Here is a 16786-nt window from a genome sequence, read left to right on the forward strand (position 1 = left end):
AGAGAATGTACTAACAAAATTAGTGGGAAAAATTTTAGGATTTGATATCCATTTTCTTAATTTGTCCTATTTTTCAAACAGGAGTTGGTAACAACAACATCAAAAAAGTGCAGGTTTCTGTGGTCAAAGCTGAGGATCTAAAGTGCTGCTATCTAGATCTGGGTCCCTGTAGCTAAGTTCCATGATCTTAGTGCTAGTTCTAAGGTAATAAGTAGTTAGGGCACTGTTGCTTACATCACTGGGGAAATAGACTTTTGAGAAATAGGCAAAGAGCAATTTCAGACCTCTTGGCTAACTTCTGCCCCAGCATACACCAACAGATATAACAATAAATAATGGTGACTTCCCAAAGAAAATTTTAAAAAAGTAGAGTCCTTCCTTTCTGTCTTTAGTGTTTTCACAAAAACTGCTGATTCATTTTCATTATAGACCTGAACTGTCCTCCTTTTGCCTTGATCTCAGTGTCCTTAGGCTGCTTAGACAATGTAAAATTATCTCATCACTCTACTCATTAATGAATTTTTTGGGGTCAATATTGAATAGTTTTGGTACCCAGAACATGAAAAACTCAACAGCCCTGAATTGATAAAACTGTTTGCTCAAAAAGTGAAACAAGAAAGACTGCAAATCATCTCCTTGCACATTTACTATTATTTGCAGGAGCTTGACAATACCAATATCAAGTAACCAAAGATGGCCACTATACAATGCTTAAACACTCTCAAAAGTGTCTCCCCATATGCGTAACTGCACATCGGCTATATGATCCAGATGTTCATAATTCTAACTAGATAGAAGAAAGTTGGCCTTGGTCACCTCCTGAGTCCCCACACCATAATTGTGGCATTGAGCACTCTACTTCCCCAGTGTCAGATTTCTGAGGCATACTGAGTTGTGGCTTCCAGTTTAAGGCTTTCCTCAAGTCACTGCACTTATAGGGTTTCTGTTTAGTATGAATTTTCTGGTGTTTAATAAGATTTGATCTGATGGTGAAGGCCTTTCCACACTCAGCACATATATATGGTTTCTCTCCTGTGTGAACTCGATGATGCTCATGGAGTTGTGATTTCTTTGTTTTGTTTTTTTTTTTTTTTTGAGACGGAGTCTCACTCTGTCGCCCGGGCTGGAGTGCAGTGGCCGGATCTCAGCTCACTGCAAGCTCCGCCTCCCGGGTTTACGCCATTCTCCTGCCTCAGCCTCCCGAGTAGCTGGGACTACAGGCGCCCGCCACCTCGCCCGGCTAATTTTTTTTTTTTTTTCGTATTTTTTAGTAGAGATGGGGTTTCACCGTGTTCGCCAGGATGGTCTCGATCTCCTGACCTCGTGATCCGCCCGTCTCGGCCTCCCAAAGTGTTGGGATTACAGGCTTGAGCCACTGCGCCCGGCCAAGTTGTGATTTCTTAATGAAAGACTTCCCACAGTCACTGCATTCATAGGGTTTCTCTCCAGTGTGAATTCTCCTGTGTCTATTTAAGTGTGACTTCTGGATGAAGGATTTCCCACATTCAGTACAAATATAGGGTTTCTCTCCGGTATGAATTCTCTGATGCATAATTAGTGTTGATTTTCTTGCAAAGGCTTTCCCACATTCACTGCACTCATAATGCCTTTCTCCAGTATGGGATTGCTGATGTATGTGGAGACCTGACTTCCGAGTGAAGGCTTTCCCACAGTCACTACATTTATAAGGTTTCTCTCCAGTGTGAATTTTCTGGTGTGTAAAAAGATTTGATCTGTCAGTAAAAGCCTTTCCACACTCAGCACATCTATAGGGTTTCTCTCCTGTGTGAATCTGCTGATGTACGTGGAGTTGTGATTTCTTAGTGAAGGATTTCCCACAGATACTGCATCCATAGGGTTTCTCTCCAGTATGAATTCTCTCATGTGTAATAAAATGGGATTTGTGGAAGAAGGCCTTACCACATTCAGTGCAAACATATGGTTTTTCCCCTCTATGAATTCTCTGGTGCATACTTAGTGTTGACTTCTGAATGAAGGCTTTCCCACATTCACTGCATTCGTAATGTCTCTCTCCAGTATGACACTTCTGATGTATCCTGAGCCGTGACTTCCAGGTGAATGATTTTCCACAGTCACTGCATTTATAAGGTTTCTCTCCAGTATGAATTTTTTTATGCTTAATGAGATTTGACCTGTCAGTAAAGGCCTTACCACATACAGTACATATATAGGGTCTTTCTCCTGTATGGATTTTCTGGTGTATAATGAGATTTGTCTTGTGAGTGAAGACCTTCCCACATTCTGAACATATAAAGGGATTCTCTCCTGTGTGAATTCGCTGATGCACATGGAGTTGTGATTTTTTAATAAAGGATTTCCCACAGTCACTGCATTAATAGGGTTTTTCTCCAGTATGAATTCTTTCATGTGTGATAAAATGTGACTTCCGGATAAAGGCCTTCCCACATTCAGTACATACATAAGGTTTTTCTACTGTATGGATTTTCTGATGCATACTTAGTGTTGATTTCCTTGTGAAAGCTTTTCCACATTCAGTACATTCAAAGTGTTTCTCTCCAGTATGAATTTTTTTATGTATATTAAGGTTTGAATTCTGACAGAGGTTTTTCTCACATTCACTGTACTCACAGGGTTTTTCTCCAGAATGAATTCTCTGGCATCTGAACAGATCTGACTTCTGGATAAAGGCTCTTCCATAGTCACTGCATTTATAGTAATTCCCCTCAGGAGTTTTCTGACGGTTTGACTTGAGGGAAAAATCCTTCTCATATTCAGTGCATATTCCTGCATAAACCCTCTGACGGCCATCAAGCTGGGACTTCTGAGTGAAGACTGCCTCACATTCATGGCATTCATGCTGCTTTTCTTCAGTACAAATGCTCTCATGTGCAAAGGCATGTGACTTCGGGGAGAAAACATTTACATAGTCAGAGAACAAATAGAGGCTGTCTCTAGTATGAATTTTCTGATGTTGAATGAGAGCTTGCTTATGATGCAGAGATTTCCTACACTGATTACATTCACAAGCAGTCACTTCTGTATGAGAATTCATATGAGTGAAAATATCACCATCTCCAATAGTCTTATCAGAATTTTCTGTTGCATTGTTTCTATTATATAAGGTTACAATAGGCTCCAGATTCTTTCCAAATGAGTTACAGTTATGGAGTCTTTTTCTTGAGGAAACCAGGTGTGTGTTTACATGAACGATTTCCCCAATGTCCTTATATTCACAGACCCCGTCATTGGCTAGTGTTTTCTTGTTAATGAAGGCAACATGACTTAAAGGTTTATTCTGGTTTTCTCCACATTTTCTTGTGTGTTCATCATCTTTCCACAATTCTTCTAAAATGGAATATGGGTCATCTCTTTTGAAGAGATTAATATTAATCTCAGATTGGAAAGAAACTTCTTCAGACATTCTCTGTTGTAAAGGTCCAAAACCAATGTCCCCATCTAAAAAAGAAAGAAAAGATAAGACTGACAAAAAGAACAATGAACAGAAAATAAGGCCAGGTGCGGTGGCTCATGCCTGTAATCCCAGCACTTTGGGAGGCTGAGGTGGGCAGATCACTTGAGGCCAGGAGTTCGAGACCAGCCTGGCCAACATAGCAAAACTCTGTCTCTGCTAAAAACACTAAAAATATTGTGTCTACTAAAAATTAGCCAGGCATGGTGGCACATGCTTGTAATTCCAGCTGCTCAAGTGGCTGAGGCAAGAGAATGGCTTGAAGGCAGAGGTTGCAGTGAGCTGAAATTGCACTACTGCACTCTACTCTGGGTGACAGAGCAAGACTCTGTTTCCTAAATAAATAAATAAATAAAATACAATAGACCTTTGATTCAGGCCGGGTGCGGTGGCTCACGCCTGTAATCCCAGCACTTTGGGAGGCCAAAGCAGGCAGATCACCTGAGGTCGGGAGTTTGAGACCAGCCTGACCAACAATGGAGACACCCTATCTCTACTAAAAATGGAAAATTAGCCAGGCATGGTGGTGCATGCCTGTAATCCCAGCTACTTGAGAGGCCAAGGCAGGAGAATCACTTGAACCCAGGAGGCAGAAGTTGTGGTGAGCCGAGATCTCGCCATTGCACTCCAGCCTGGGCAACAAGAGTGAAACTCTACCTCCAAAAAAAAAACAAAAACAGTTGATTCAAGGCAAACACAGAGAAATGAGAGAGGCGATATAAATATAACAAATGTACATAAGTATTTTAAATATATATATAGGTATAACTCATTTGTGTATAATATGTAATACAATGATATAGAGTAATAACATTAATACATTACATTTATGACATGATAAACAATATCATTTAGATGTGCTGTTCTAAGTTCTATATTAATTCACTTAAACTTTATCACAGCCAGGTGTGGTGGTTCATGCCTGTAATCCCAGCACTGTAGGAGGCTGAGATGAAAGGATTGCTTGAGTGCAAAAGTTTGAGACCTGCCTGGGCAACATAGTGAGACCCCCATCTCTACAGAAAAAAAAAAAAAATTAGCTGGGCCTAGTGATACATGCCTATAGTCCCAGCTACTCAGGAGGCTGAAGCAGGAGGATCACTTGAGCCCAGGTGTTTGAAGCTGCAGTGAGCTCTGATTGCACCATTACACTCCAGCCTGGGTGACAGAGTGGGACCCTGTCTCTCTCTCTCTTTTTTTTTTTTCCCCCTTTTTTAAGACAGTCTCACTCTGTTGCTCAGGCTAGAGTGTAATGGCGTGATCGGAGCTCACTGCAACCTCCACCTCCTGAGTTCAAGGGATTCTCATGCCTTAGCCTCATGAGTGGCTGGAACTACAGGCATGTGCCACCAGGCCTGGCTAATTTTTGTATTTTTAGTAGAGACAGGGATTCACCATGTTGGCCAGGCTGGTCTTGAACTCCTTACCTCAAGTATCTGTCCACCTTGGCCTCCCAAAGTGTTGGGATTACAGGCATGAGCCAGCAGGCCAAGCCGAGACCCTGTCTCTTAAAAACAAAAACAAAAAGCACTTTATCGCAACCCTTTGCTGTTGGTATTATTATTGCTTCTAGTTTACAGATGAGGACACTGAGCCATAGAAGAGTTCTTATCCTTAATCTGTAAATCCTCACAATCTTCCTGTTTGCTCTTTTCCCTATGATCCACTGTACCCTAAATACCAATGTGTTTATGTTTATAGTAAAATTACAATATCTTAGTATTCCTAACTTGGCCAAACAGTAAAATTTATATACATTTGTTAGATTTATATAGCCTCTCTCATTTCTCTGTGTTTGCCTTGAATCAACTCTATGTAACAATTGGTCTATTTTCTTTTGAGATGGAGCCTCACTCTATCACCCAGGCTGGAGTGGCTGGAGTGCAATGGCACGATCTCGGCTCACTGCAACCTCCACCTCCCGGGTTCAAGCAATTCTCCTGCCTTAGCCACATGAGTAGCTGGGACTACAGGCATGTGCCACCATACATGTATTTGTAAAAATACAAATTTTTGTATTTTTGGTAGAGATGGGGTTTCACCATATTGGCCAGGGTGGTCTCAAACTCCTGACCTCAAGTGATCTGCCCGCCTCAGCCTCCCAAAGTGCTGGGATTACAGGTGTGAGCCACCGTGTCTGGCCTATGGTTGAATTCTTCATCCCTGGTTTGGGGTACTGATGTGATAAATGCATCTGGTAGAAGACATAACAGGAAAGAACCAGACATCAGGGGAGGAGACTGAAAGCTGTTCATCAAACCTGTGCCTTTCCTTCACAATAGTAAGCTTGTAGCCAAGCACATGGCTGCCTCACAATACTAGGTTTGTCCAGCTTCATTTGTCACTAGGTGGGACTGAGTAACTCTTTTTCACTAATCAGTGGGAGTGATAAGGCCAACGTCTTAAGAAAGTGGGTTTGTCTCCCACAAACCTCTTCTTTTCCCACCAGTATATTCTAACTTGGCAGCACCCAGTTCTACGAAGCTGGCAATGCCCTAGGGCAGGGGTCAGAACACTGAAGCCCTTGGGCCAAATCCAGGCCTCTACCCAAAAGCTAACAATGGCTTTTACATTTTTAAATGGTCAAAAAATTAATCGAAAGAAGAATACTACTTCACAACATGTGAAAATTATATGAAATTCAAATTTCAGTGTCCATAAAGTTTTTATTGGAACACAGCCACACCCATTCATTGATGCATTGTCTATAGCTGCTTTGGGGCTACAACTGCAGAAATGAGTCATTGTGACAGCAGCCATATGGTCCACAGAGCCTATTCACTTTTGTGCCTTTACAAAAAATTTGTCAGCCCTTGCCCTAGGGGATGGTGGTACAATGACTTTCTAGAAACTTTCTTCCTGAACGGCCATGGAAACAGAGTTGCCCAGTGTTATGGCCACAGAAAAGGGACTAACACACATCTTTCCATTAGTCACTGCAGTCTATTTTATCAATGAACCCAAACATACAGTCTTTTCATTTTCTCCATTTAAGCTTCCTTTTTCTGATCTTTTGTTTCTATTCAAAATTCATTGTTCTTCATTAATCATTTGGGGTTCTCTGCTTTAAACGCTAATTTCAAATTTCACCACAACTCCAGAGAGGCTCTCTTTTAACTTAAAAACAAACAACAAAAAGATACTTTGAACCACTCATATTTATATTTGAATTGGCATAGATGTGCATGTTAACAAATGTGTAATGCACAAAGATTGAAATTTTCAAGATTTCATGCAGTTACCCTCTCTTTCGAATTAGTTTTTCCAGCCCTTTGAATTGTTCCTAGAAGAAAAATTTTAAAGTCTTTCTGAAATAGAGCAAAACGACCTCCTCTTCTTATAACACAAATTCAGGAGTTTAATTTCACTATTTTCTACAGAAACTTTGCTTTTTAATGTACAAGGGTAAAATACTCAGTTATCACATAATTTAATGTAGGTTTCTCTGAATAGGTCCAATTCAAGGAGTAAGTGAAAGCTGAGCACAAAATATGTGTATTATTATTATTATTATTATCATTGAGATGGAGTCTCACTCTGTCACCCAGGCTGGAGTACAGTGGTGCGATCTCAGCTCACTGCAAGCTCCGCCTCCTGGGTTGACGCCATTCTCCTGCCTCAGCCTCCTGAGTAGCTGGGACTTCAGGCACCCGCCACTATGTTCGGCTAATTTTTTTTTCTTTTTTTGTATTTTTAGTAGAGACGGGGTTTCACCGTGTTAGCCAGGATGGTCTCGATCTCCTGACCTTGTGATCCGCCTGCCTGGGCCTCCCAAAGTGCTGGGATTACAGGCATGAGCCCCCACACCAAGCCTTTTTTTGTTTTGTTTTTTGAGATGGAGTGTCGTTCTTGTCACCCAGGCTGGAGTGCAGTGGCGTCATCTCGGCTCACTGCAACCTCCACCTCCTGGGTTCAAGTGATTCTCCTGCCTCAGCCTCCTGAGTAGCTGGGATTACAGGCGCCTGCCACCTCGCCTGGCTAATTTTCGCACTTTTAGTAGAGATGGGGTTTCGCCATGTTGGCCATATTGGTCTCAAACTCCTGACCTCAGGTGGTCCACCCACCTTGGCCTCCCAAAGTGCTGGGATTACAGGCATGAACCACTGTGCCCAGCCAAAATACATGTATTATTTGAATACACAGATAGATAACATAATAATCAAAGGGCTCAATGAAGAGGGAGAATGAAAGAATAACATGGGGTAGAAATGGTTATGGAAAACAGGCACAAATGTGAATTGCAGATAGGAGGCCATATTCTTTCTCTAGCTTACAAACCTACTGAGAGGAGAATCTGTCACATGTTAGATATTAAGTAGTAACTTTAGTTTTGTTCCATGTAGCTATGACAGGATAAACACAGCACACAATGTTTTAAGTAGTGAAATCTATCAGCAGCATCTGAGATGAAATAGTGAAAAAGAAAAAATGGGATTATCACAAATAGGATTAGAAAAATTGAGACATGAGAAAATATAGACATGGTTGTAGGTGATATGACTGGGAGGTAAGAAAGAGGCTTTTCTAAATGAGAAAAATAGCTAGAAAAGCAGAATCAATTATCTGAGAGATGGATTAGAGGGAAAAGTAAAAAACTCCAAGATAACATTTTGAATTATCTGAGAAGATAGATTAGAGGGAAAAGTAAAAAACCCAAGAGAAGATGCCAACATTTTGAAAGGCAAGCCACCTGCTTTTGGCATGCTACATTGTATCTTGTCTTCCTTCACACAAACAGCCAGACCCTTATATGCAGACAGTATTGGTCTTTACCCTGAGTGCTGTATACAACAGGGCCAACGCCTGACTGAGACACACAAATAACAGTTTTAGAGTAAAAGTTGTTCCCATGAGCCACTTATCACTCAGAGCTTATGCTGCAGCTGAGACACATAATCTGAGACACAGATAGGTCTGGGCTGAGACACATGGCCCTGGGCAACTTTAAGGAGGACTCAAAGCCCTTACACCTGCCTCTAAATGTCCATGATAACTTCTAATGTAGGCTAGTTATGTATAGGACAGAGGCAAAGTGCATACTTGCCAGCAGGTAGTATAACCAGTTGGGAAGAGAAGACAGACCCCTGTGGGGGTGATCATTACCTTGACATCCTGCTCACTGCCCCAGCTGTAAATGACCTGCAAGGAGAAATGGACCCCCCCCCAAACTTGGTTCAGATGCCAAGAGTGATGATGAGACACACACAGTAAGAGGGTATAAAAAGACTCATTACTCACATAATGAGGCTTTCTGGGGACAGCTCCAAGCAGGTCCAGATGGGGCTAGAGTGAGCAAGGAAAGGACTGTCTTAGGGTTTAGAGCGGGGGTGGTGGGGCTAGGCTAACTATTCCCTTATGTAGTTGGAATTTCCCAGCACCAATGGAGGGAATACATGGGCTTTTTTCTCAGTTTGTCCAGGTGTGGGGAGAAAAAAAGAGAGAGGGGGTGAGGCTTAGAAAATGTCAGCAGTTGAGGCTGGGCACGGTGGCTCACGCCTGTAATCCCAGCACTTTGGGAGGCCGAGGCGAGCGGATCACGAGGTCAGGAGATCGAGACCATCTTGGCTAACACGGCGAAACCCCGTCTCTACTAAAAATACAAAAAATTAGCCGGGCGTGGTGGCAGGCGCCTGTAGTCCCAGCTACTCGGGAGGCTGAGGCAGGAGAATGGCGTGCACCCAGGAGGCGGAGGTTGCAGTGAGCCGAGATTGCACTACTGCACTCCAGGCTGGGCAACAGAGCGAGACTCTGTATAAAAAAAAAAAAAGAAAATGTCAGCAGTTGAACATCAAAAATGAAGGGTACAATCTGGCCATTGCACTCTAGCCTGGGCGACAGAGCGAGACTCCGTCTCAAAAAAAAAAAGAAAAAAAAAGAAAAAAAAAATGAAGGATACAGAATGAGATGTTCAAAGTATTTTATTAGGAAATACAAATTAAATAATAATTAGAAATTAAAACCCATCAGATTAGCCAAATTATTAAAAATTTGGATAACACTAGGTATGGATAGGGATGTGGGAAACCTAATACCCTTGTACAAAGTTCCAGGGACTACAGAGTGACACAGCCAATCTGGAAAACAATGTGCTTATATCTCATCATATAAGCAATCCCACTCCTCTTCCTTAAGAAAGTCTCATTTCTGGCCGGGCACGGTGGCTCACGCCTGTAATCCCAGCACTTTGGGAGGCCAAGGCGGGCGGATCACGAGGTCAGTAGATTGAGAACATCCTGGCGAACACAGTGAAACCCCATCTCTACTAAAAATACAAAAAATTAGCCGGGCGTGGTGGCGGGCACCTGTAGTCCCAGCTACTCGGGAGGCTGAGGCAGGAGAATGGTATGAACCCGGGAGGTGGAGCTTGCAGTGAGCTGAGATTGCGCCACTGCACTCCAGCCTGGGGGTCAGAGTAAGACTCCATCTCAGAAAAAAAAAAAAAAAAAGGGGGGGGAGGGGAAAGAAATTCTCATTTCCAATAAGAATAATTCATGAAGAAACGTATTGCGGTACTGTTTGTAGTAGCTGAAAAACTGGACAAGTAAAATGTGGCATATATGTGCACTACAGAATGATATGTAGAAATTAGAAAAATGCATTGCAACATGGACCAATTTGAGAAAAAAAACTGAGTAGGATATATAATACAGTACCTTTTCTACAAATTAACAATGCCAGCAACTCAGATTTTACAAATATCCCACAAATTTAAGGATAAATGGCAAAACATGTCAACTATATTAGAACAGTTGCCTCTTGGAAGGATAAAAATGAGTATGGAGACTGATGATTAAAAAGAATAAATAAAATAAGAGGAGAGCCTTAAACACACCGATGATGATATTGACTAAAAACTAAGGCTATAATTATTAACTTAATCTGTACAGGATATACCTGTACATGAGATTAAAACAACTTTTTGTAAGATATGAAAATAAATAAATTAGAAAGATCAAGTCAGTGTTGTGTTGCACTAGCCAAGTAGGAATCAAATGTCAATGGTACCCTCAAAATCAACAGTTAGAGAAGAGGCATGGGGGGACTTCAGATAAGCCCATCTCTAGACGACAATTCTGAGGCACTTAGGGGAAAGAGACAAAATGAGAAGAAACAGCAGGAACTGAAGCCGTAATGCACAGTAATTTTTTAAGAAGGTAGATCTATGAGTATTTGAATGCATAAGGAAATGATCTAAGACCCTGATGGAGGTAGAAAGAATAAAACTTTTCTAGGGAAAGAGAGAAAAAAGCAAGAAAGCAGGACCCTAGAAAGAAAACTTCTACAGATAACACTACTGAACCACATGCTTAAAAATGGCAAAGGTGGCAAGTTTTATATTATGTGTACTTTACCCCCATTTTTTTTAAAAAAAAAGAAAAGTAGAAGACCAGTGGAAGGCTCCCAGGTAAGACAGTGACCCTGACTAGGGAAAGGCATGAGGATTCCTAAAAGGTTGCACTTAAGTAGGCCTCAGCCCCACCAACAATGTCCTGGTTACTCTCCCAACTTCTTTTCCCTCTGCCACTTCCTTCTGCTAGAAGAGAGCATTGCTGGAGTGCCTGCACAGTGGTGTGTGGTCACCTCCATCTGTCTGCCACACCACCCTCAAGTGCCGCTCTCCTGCTGTATCTCCTTTGTGAGACCTCCTTTCTGTTTTCCTCCTGAACCACTGGGGCTTCTCCTCTTCCCTTTCTTATGCAAACTCGTGATTGTCACTGCTTCTTCTAGCTGGTCCCCAGATTTAAGTCTCCAGAATAAACCTCTCTGCTGAGCTGAAAATGAGCTCCAACCACCTACAGACATCTCCTCTTGAAGGCTCATAGACAGGACACCTGAAACTCAGCACGTGCATGTGGCTTCAGCTCTCCTCGCTGTATTCATCATGTCTTCTTTTTATTTTTTGGTGTATTTTGATGCCTTGACATACTGGGATCTTGCTGACCCTGGAGGCATTGTCCCTCCGAGGGTCACACATATCCTGGAGATACCAAACAACTCATCCTAGAGCACACCTTTCAATTGCAAACCTATCAACTCATAGCCCCACCACCTCCTCTATCAGGCTCTTACTCGGGACCACTATTCCCCTGCCATAATCACCCAGGGCCAACTACAAGACAACAAGGGATTGCCCAGTGCCCCAGAGCCCACTGAAATGATTCAAACCAGCGAATCCTAAGCCTGCTTACTCCGCCTCACCTGTTCCTTCCCTCAAAACTCATAATATGGTTTCCTTCCCTCAAAAACCATGAGACTATGGACTCTTGCCCATAGTCTCCATCCTCCCTCTGCCTCCGGATAGACCCTGGTGCTTCTCAGGCATCCTCCCCTGGTGTGGCATCCTCCCTCCTCTTGGGATATACAAGTATATCAAGCTCTTTTTAATGGCAATTATCTTCTGATCTGTTGGCCTCACCATATCTGAATAGTAATAAAACTATGTTTTAAAACATCCTCATCAGTTCCTCCTCCTCCTATAATGCCTTTTTCCACAAATGGCAGTTGTAAGAGCTATCTAGAGTCATCCTCTGTCACCTTTTGTAATTTGTACCATCTCTGCCTTTTTAGTCTCTCTCATGTGCTCCTCCTTTCTCTACCTACTGCAACTGTCTAGATCCAGGTTCTAAGCATCTTTCACCTGGATTGCCAATTCTAAAAATAATTAGTGAGGAATTAAGCTACAATTCTCCCCACATGACTCAATATTATTATGATCTTAGTTAAGATTTTATAATTTAAATGACTGTTGGAAAGTTAGAAAGTACTTTGTGAATCCTGTATGCCCTGAAAAGCACAGGTTTAAAAAATATTCTTCCAAAGGATAAGTTTGCAGCTTCCAGTGCACTTACACCCAACAGATTAATTCAAAATCCCTGCTCCCTCTTAAAACTCCAGAAAAATGACGGTAATGAAATGTTTTTAAAAGTATAGCCTGAGGCCAGGCGCGGTGGCTCACGCCTGTAATCTCAGCACTTTGGGAGGCCAAGGTGGGTGGATCATGAGGTCAGGAGATCGAGACCATCCTGGCTAACACGGTGAAACCCCGCCTCTACTAAAAAAATACAAAACATTAGCCGGGCACGGTGGCGGGCGCCTGTAGTCCCAGCTACTCGGGAGGTTGAGGCAGGAGAATGGCGTGAACCTGGGAGGCGGAGCTTGCAGTGAGCTGAGATCGCACCACTGCACTCCAGTCTGGACGACAGAGTGAGACTCTTTCTCAAAAAAAAAAAGGAAAAAAAAAGTACAGAATGAAAGGCAAAGAGAATAGGAGATGTCAGTGGAAGTGCCGTGTCCACAAATTTGATGGGAAAAGGGTGATAAAGCATCAGGGAAAACTCAGCCTTAAATGCCCTAGAGAATGATGTCCATAGAGAGCATCCTGAGTCCCACAGCAGAAACCTAAAGGTTAGGACTAGGGCTCCAAGTGCCTTAGAAAGCAGGGTTGAGTAGTGTAGCCAGAGAGTGGGATTCATCAAGTCCTGGGAAGGAAAAATTAGGTTCACATCCTAGGGAAAGTGAATCAGAGAGGCTTTTCTTTAGACATTCAACACAGCAGCAAGGAGGGAGACACATCGTTCTGAAAATTGGGAGTTAATTGCAAATTTATTTTCCACATAGTGAGACTACTCCCCAGTCCCTACTCTTCACTTAGCATAAATAACCTAACATTCCAGTGTTTTCAATGTGTAACCTCTTATTTTGGATGTTTTTACAAAATATGTACTATTTTTGAATGCATGTATTGCATAACTCATTATGTTCCTTACTCTTTTTTTTGTTCAAAGGGCTATTCATATTGCTTTGTTTACATCTAGACAGTTTCTTCCAACTGTTTTGCAATACCATATGTAGGCATGCACATTTTTAGAACACAGACAACCAGGTTAGCATCACCTCTGCTCTACTGTGAGCGACACTATAATGAACCTATTCTTCTATGTCCCCTGACAGAACTGTGTGAGAATTTTTTGGAGTATCTGTCTGGAAGTGAAACTGCTGGGTCACTAGGTACACACATGCATAATACAATTAGGTACTAGCACGTTGCTCTGTAGAACTGCCAGAGTACCTAAGGTTCCTATATTCCACATCACTACCATCCTGCCCATTCTCCACCTTTCTAATTTTTGCCAGTCTAAAATAATATATCATTATTGTTTAAATTTGCATCTTTGGTGTTAACTAAAAGATTTAAACGTCTCTTCATATGCTTTTGGCCTCTTGGGTTTCTTCTCCTATAAACTGTCTTTTGTTTTGATATTTGTTTTTTTCTTTTCTTTTCCTTTTTTTTTTTTTTTTTGTAGCAGGGTCTCACTCTGTCACCCAAGCTGCAGTGCAAAGACATGATCACAGCTCACTGCAGCCTCGACCTCTCAGGCTCAGGTGATCTTCCCACCTCAGCCTCCCAAACAGCTGGGACTATAGATATGCACCACTACACTCGGTTATTTTCTGTATTTTTAGTAGAGATGGGGTTTCACCATGTTGTGCAGGCTGGTCTTGAACTCCTGGACTCAAGTGATCCTCCCCCGTTGGCCTTCCAAAGTGCTGGGATTATAGGCATCAGCCAGTGCCCCTGGCCTGTTTTTTGCGTATTTTGATTTGTTGAAGTTTCTTGTATGTGTAGGTGTTGGCCCTTTGTCAATTTCAGACATTGTAAATAACTTCTCTCAGTCTGTTAACTTCATCCTTAATTTTGTTGTGAGCAAAACCATCTTTTTCTTTTTATCTTATGCTATAACATTTTGAGGTTTTGTTTAAGAAGTCCCTTCCTACATTTTTAAAATTAACTTTACAGTTGTACTGTTCACATTTAGCTGTTTAATCCGTATAGAGTTCACCTTTGTAAGTGATGTGAAGTAGGAATCATTGTAAGTGATGTGAGGTAGGAATCAATTTTAGTTTTCTTCATATTTCTGCCAACACCTTTTACCCAACACCATTTACCAAATTATCAGTTTTTCCCACTGATTTATAGTGTCTTTTATTTTACCTTGAGTACCCACGTATACATATGTTTTTCTGTGATCTTCCTATTCTTCCTAGTGGCTTTGCTTGACTGTTCTTACGTCAACATCTTAGCATTTGGCCAAAGTTCATTTGACTTTACCTTGACCCAAGATTAAATAACTGAACACCTATCTGGTATCTCATGAATTTGTGCGTGATATTTTAGACTAAAACCTAATCAATACAATAACATTAAGCCATAACAAAGACATTCGGATTTTTAATTGAAATATGCTATAGATTACATATAGTAAAATACATAGGCCTTAACTGCACAGCTTGATAACTTTCTAGACATGTATAGATCCTTTTAACCCATACCCAAATCAATATAGAGAATATTTTCAGCATCCCAGAAGGCTATACCCATATTCTTACACTCAATATAACCATCATTCTGACATCTGTCACTGTAGGTTGGTTTTGTCTATTCTTGACTTTCACATACATGGCTCATACAATTTTCAGCCTTTCATTTCTGACTTCTTTCATTTATCAATAAGTCTGTGATATTTATCCATGTTGGTGCATAAAGCAATAGTTTATTTTTTTTTTGCCACTGCTTGATTGTATAAGTATACTAAAATGTCCTTATACATTCTCCTATTGAGACACACTACTGCTGATAGGCAGTTTGGGGATTTTATGACTAAACTGCTATGAACACACCTATTGGAGAACATAAGCCCTCCTTTCCTATTTCATGCAATGTGTGAATGTTCAGCTTTAGTAGATGCTATCAATGGATTTTTGATTCAGATATTCTCAATATCCAGATAAATATAGGTAACTATTTTAAATGTAACCAGGACTGAAAATTTTCTTTAAGTGCATTGTGAGTGGAAATATAAGTGTGTATTTTTATTGTAAGAGTAAAAGCACTTGATTTATGAATAAAAACTATTATAAAGAACTTTAAAATAGTTAAATAAATAAGGAAATCAATTGACAGCTAAGGAGAACGTTAAGAGACAGCACATCTACCAGAAAATTTTAGGAAAAACTTTTTCATAATTTGAGGCAAAAATGTTTATAAATATGTAAAATAAACAACAAATTATATTGAGTCTTATCCTTATAGATTATTTAGTGTACAAGTACCATAACATTAAACAAAGTAACCATTGGGAAATAAATTTATCTAGGTTAACCTGCTAAGAAATAAATCTTACAGGAAAAAAACATATTTGCAAAACATTTACAACTTGTAAAAGTGAATTAAAAACAGACCGTCAACTTTACAACCTTAAAATTTTATGAAGAGAAAAACTCCAAAATCATTTTTAACAATGCTATATATAATCAACTTCACTTTAACACGAAAATGCAGATTATGCTTCTTTGGCAGAAATACTATATAAGTGATGTTGTGTTCTTTCTAGCACATCACATCACATCAGGAGGCATATAATGTTGGTTTGTATCATGAGTCATGGTGGTAACTTTGATCACTTAAGATGTCATCCACCAGGTTTCTTCCCTATGAAGTTATTATTTTTTCCCTTTATAATGAATAAGTACTTTATGGAGAGATTCTTTGAAGCTATGTGTATATCTATGTCTCATCAAACTGTCACTCAGTAGTTTCTTTGTTCTTCACTGTGCAGGGCACAGGAAAAAACTCGTAAGTCTTCCAAAGTGAGAAAGCTGCAGCCCCAGAGGGCAGCCACCCTCACATGACTCGACATGCTGAAGGGGGGCAAACTTCTTGTCTTAATCTTGATACTGGGAGACAGAAAGAAAATTCTCTTAGCATATGTAAACACGAATGGCCTTAAGTAGGGTTTTGGTTGGGTTGGGTTTCCTTTTGGGAAAGGTGGTAACATGGAGCAAATTGACATATTACATGTGGTCTCAAAAAAACCCAGGCTGAGAAATTAAAGTTGTTCCAGGATGGTAGTGTCCTCAGGCAATTGGCAGTAGCTAATCATCTATGGTGGAAAACAAACTTAAACTAGACCTATCAGAATTCCTATAGACAAAACTCCAAGGTAAGCTCACATTCAAAAGCATAAATCACCCAAGGAAACAAAGTATCATGAATTTCTCAACCATAACAATATTGGGCAGGATAATTCATTGTGCGGTGCAGTGCTGTGCATTATAGGATGTTTACCATAATCCTTGACCCATACAGAGTAGATATAAGAACTACCCTCCCACCTCCCCAGCTGTGACAACCAAAATGTCACCAGACTTGGCTAAATGTCCCCTGGAGGGCAAAATCAAACTGGTTCAGAGGCAATGAATTAGAGCAATGAGATAAAACTCACAGTGGAATCAGACATTCAAAAACCTCAGATTTGGGGGTTTTCTGCATATTAA

General features: G+C 40.8%; 1 protein-coding gene across 1 annotated transcript; it reads right to left on the minus strand.

Moving 5' to 3' along the window:
- Window positions 1-628: 628 nt before the first annotated feature.
- Window positions 629-16149, minus strand: ZNF484 (zinc finger protein 484). The gene is given in 5 exon segments (XM_033203648.1): window positions 629-1067; window positions 1398-3438; window positions 5883-5946; window positions 8555-8590; window positions 16138-16149. Coding segments are annotated over 5 exon segments (2433 nt in total). The 3' UTR covers window positions 629-787.
- Between the last annotated feature and the right edge of the window lie 637 nt (window positions 16150-16786).

The sequence above is a fragment of the Trachypithecus francoisi genome, unplaced genomic scaffold, assembly GCF_009764315.1.
Source record: "Trachypithecus francoisi isolate TF-2019V2 unplaced genomic scaffold, Tfra_2.0 Lachesis_group7, whole genome shotgun sequence".
NCBI lineage: Eukaryota > Metazoa > Chordata > Mammalia > Primates > Cercopithecidae > Trachypithecus > Trachypithecus francoisi.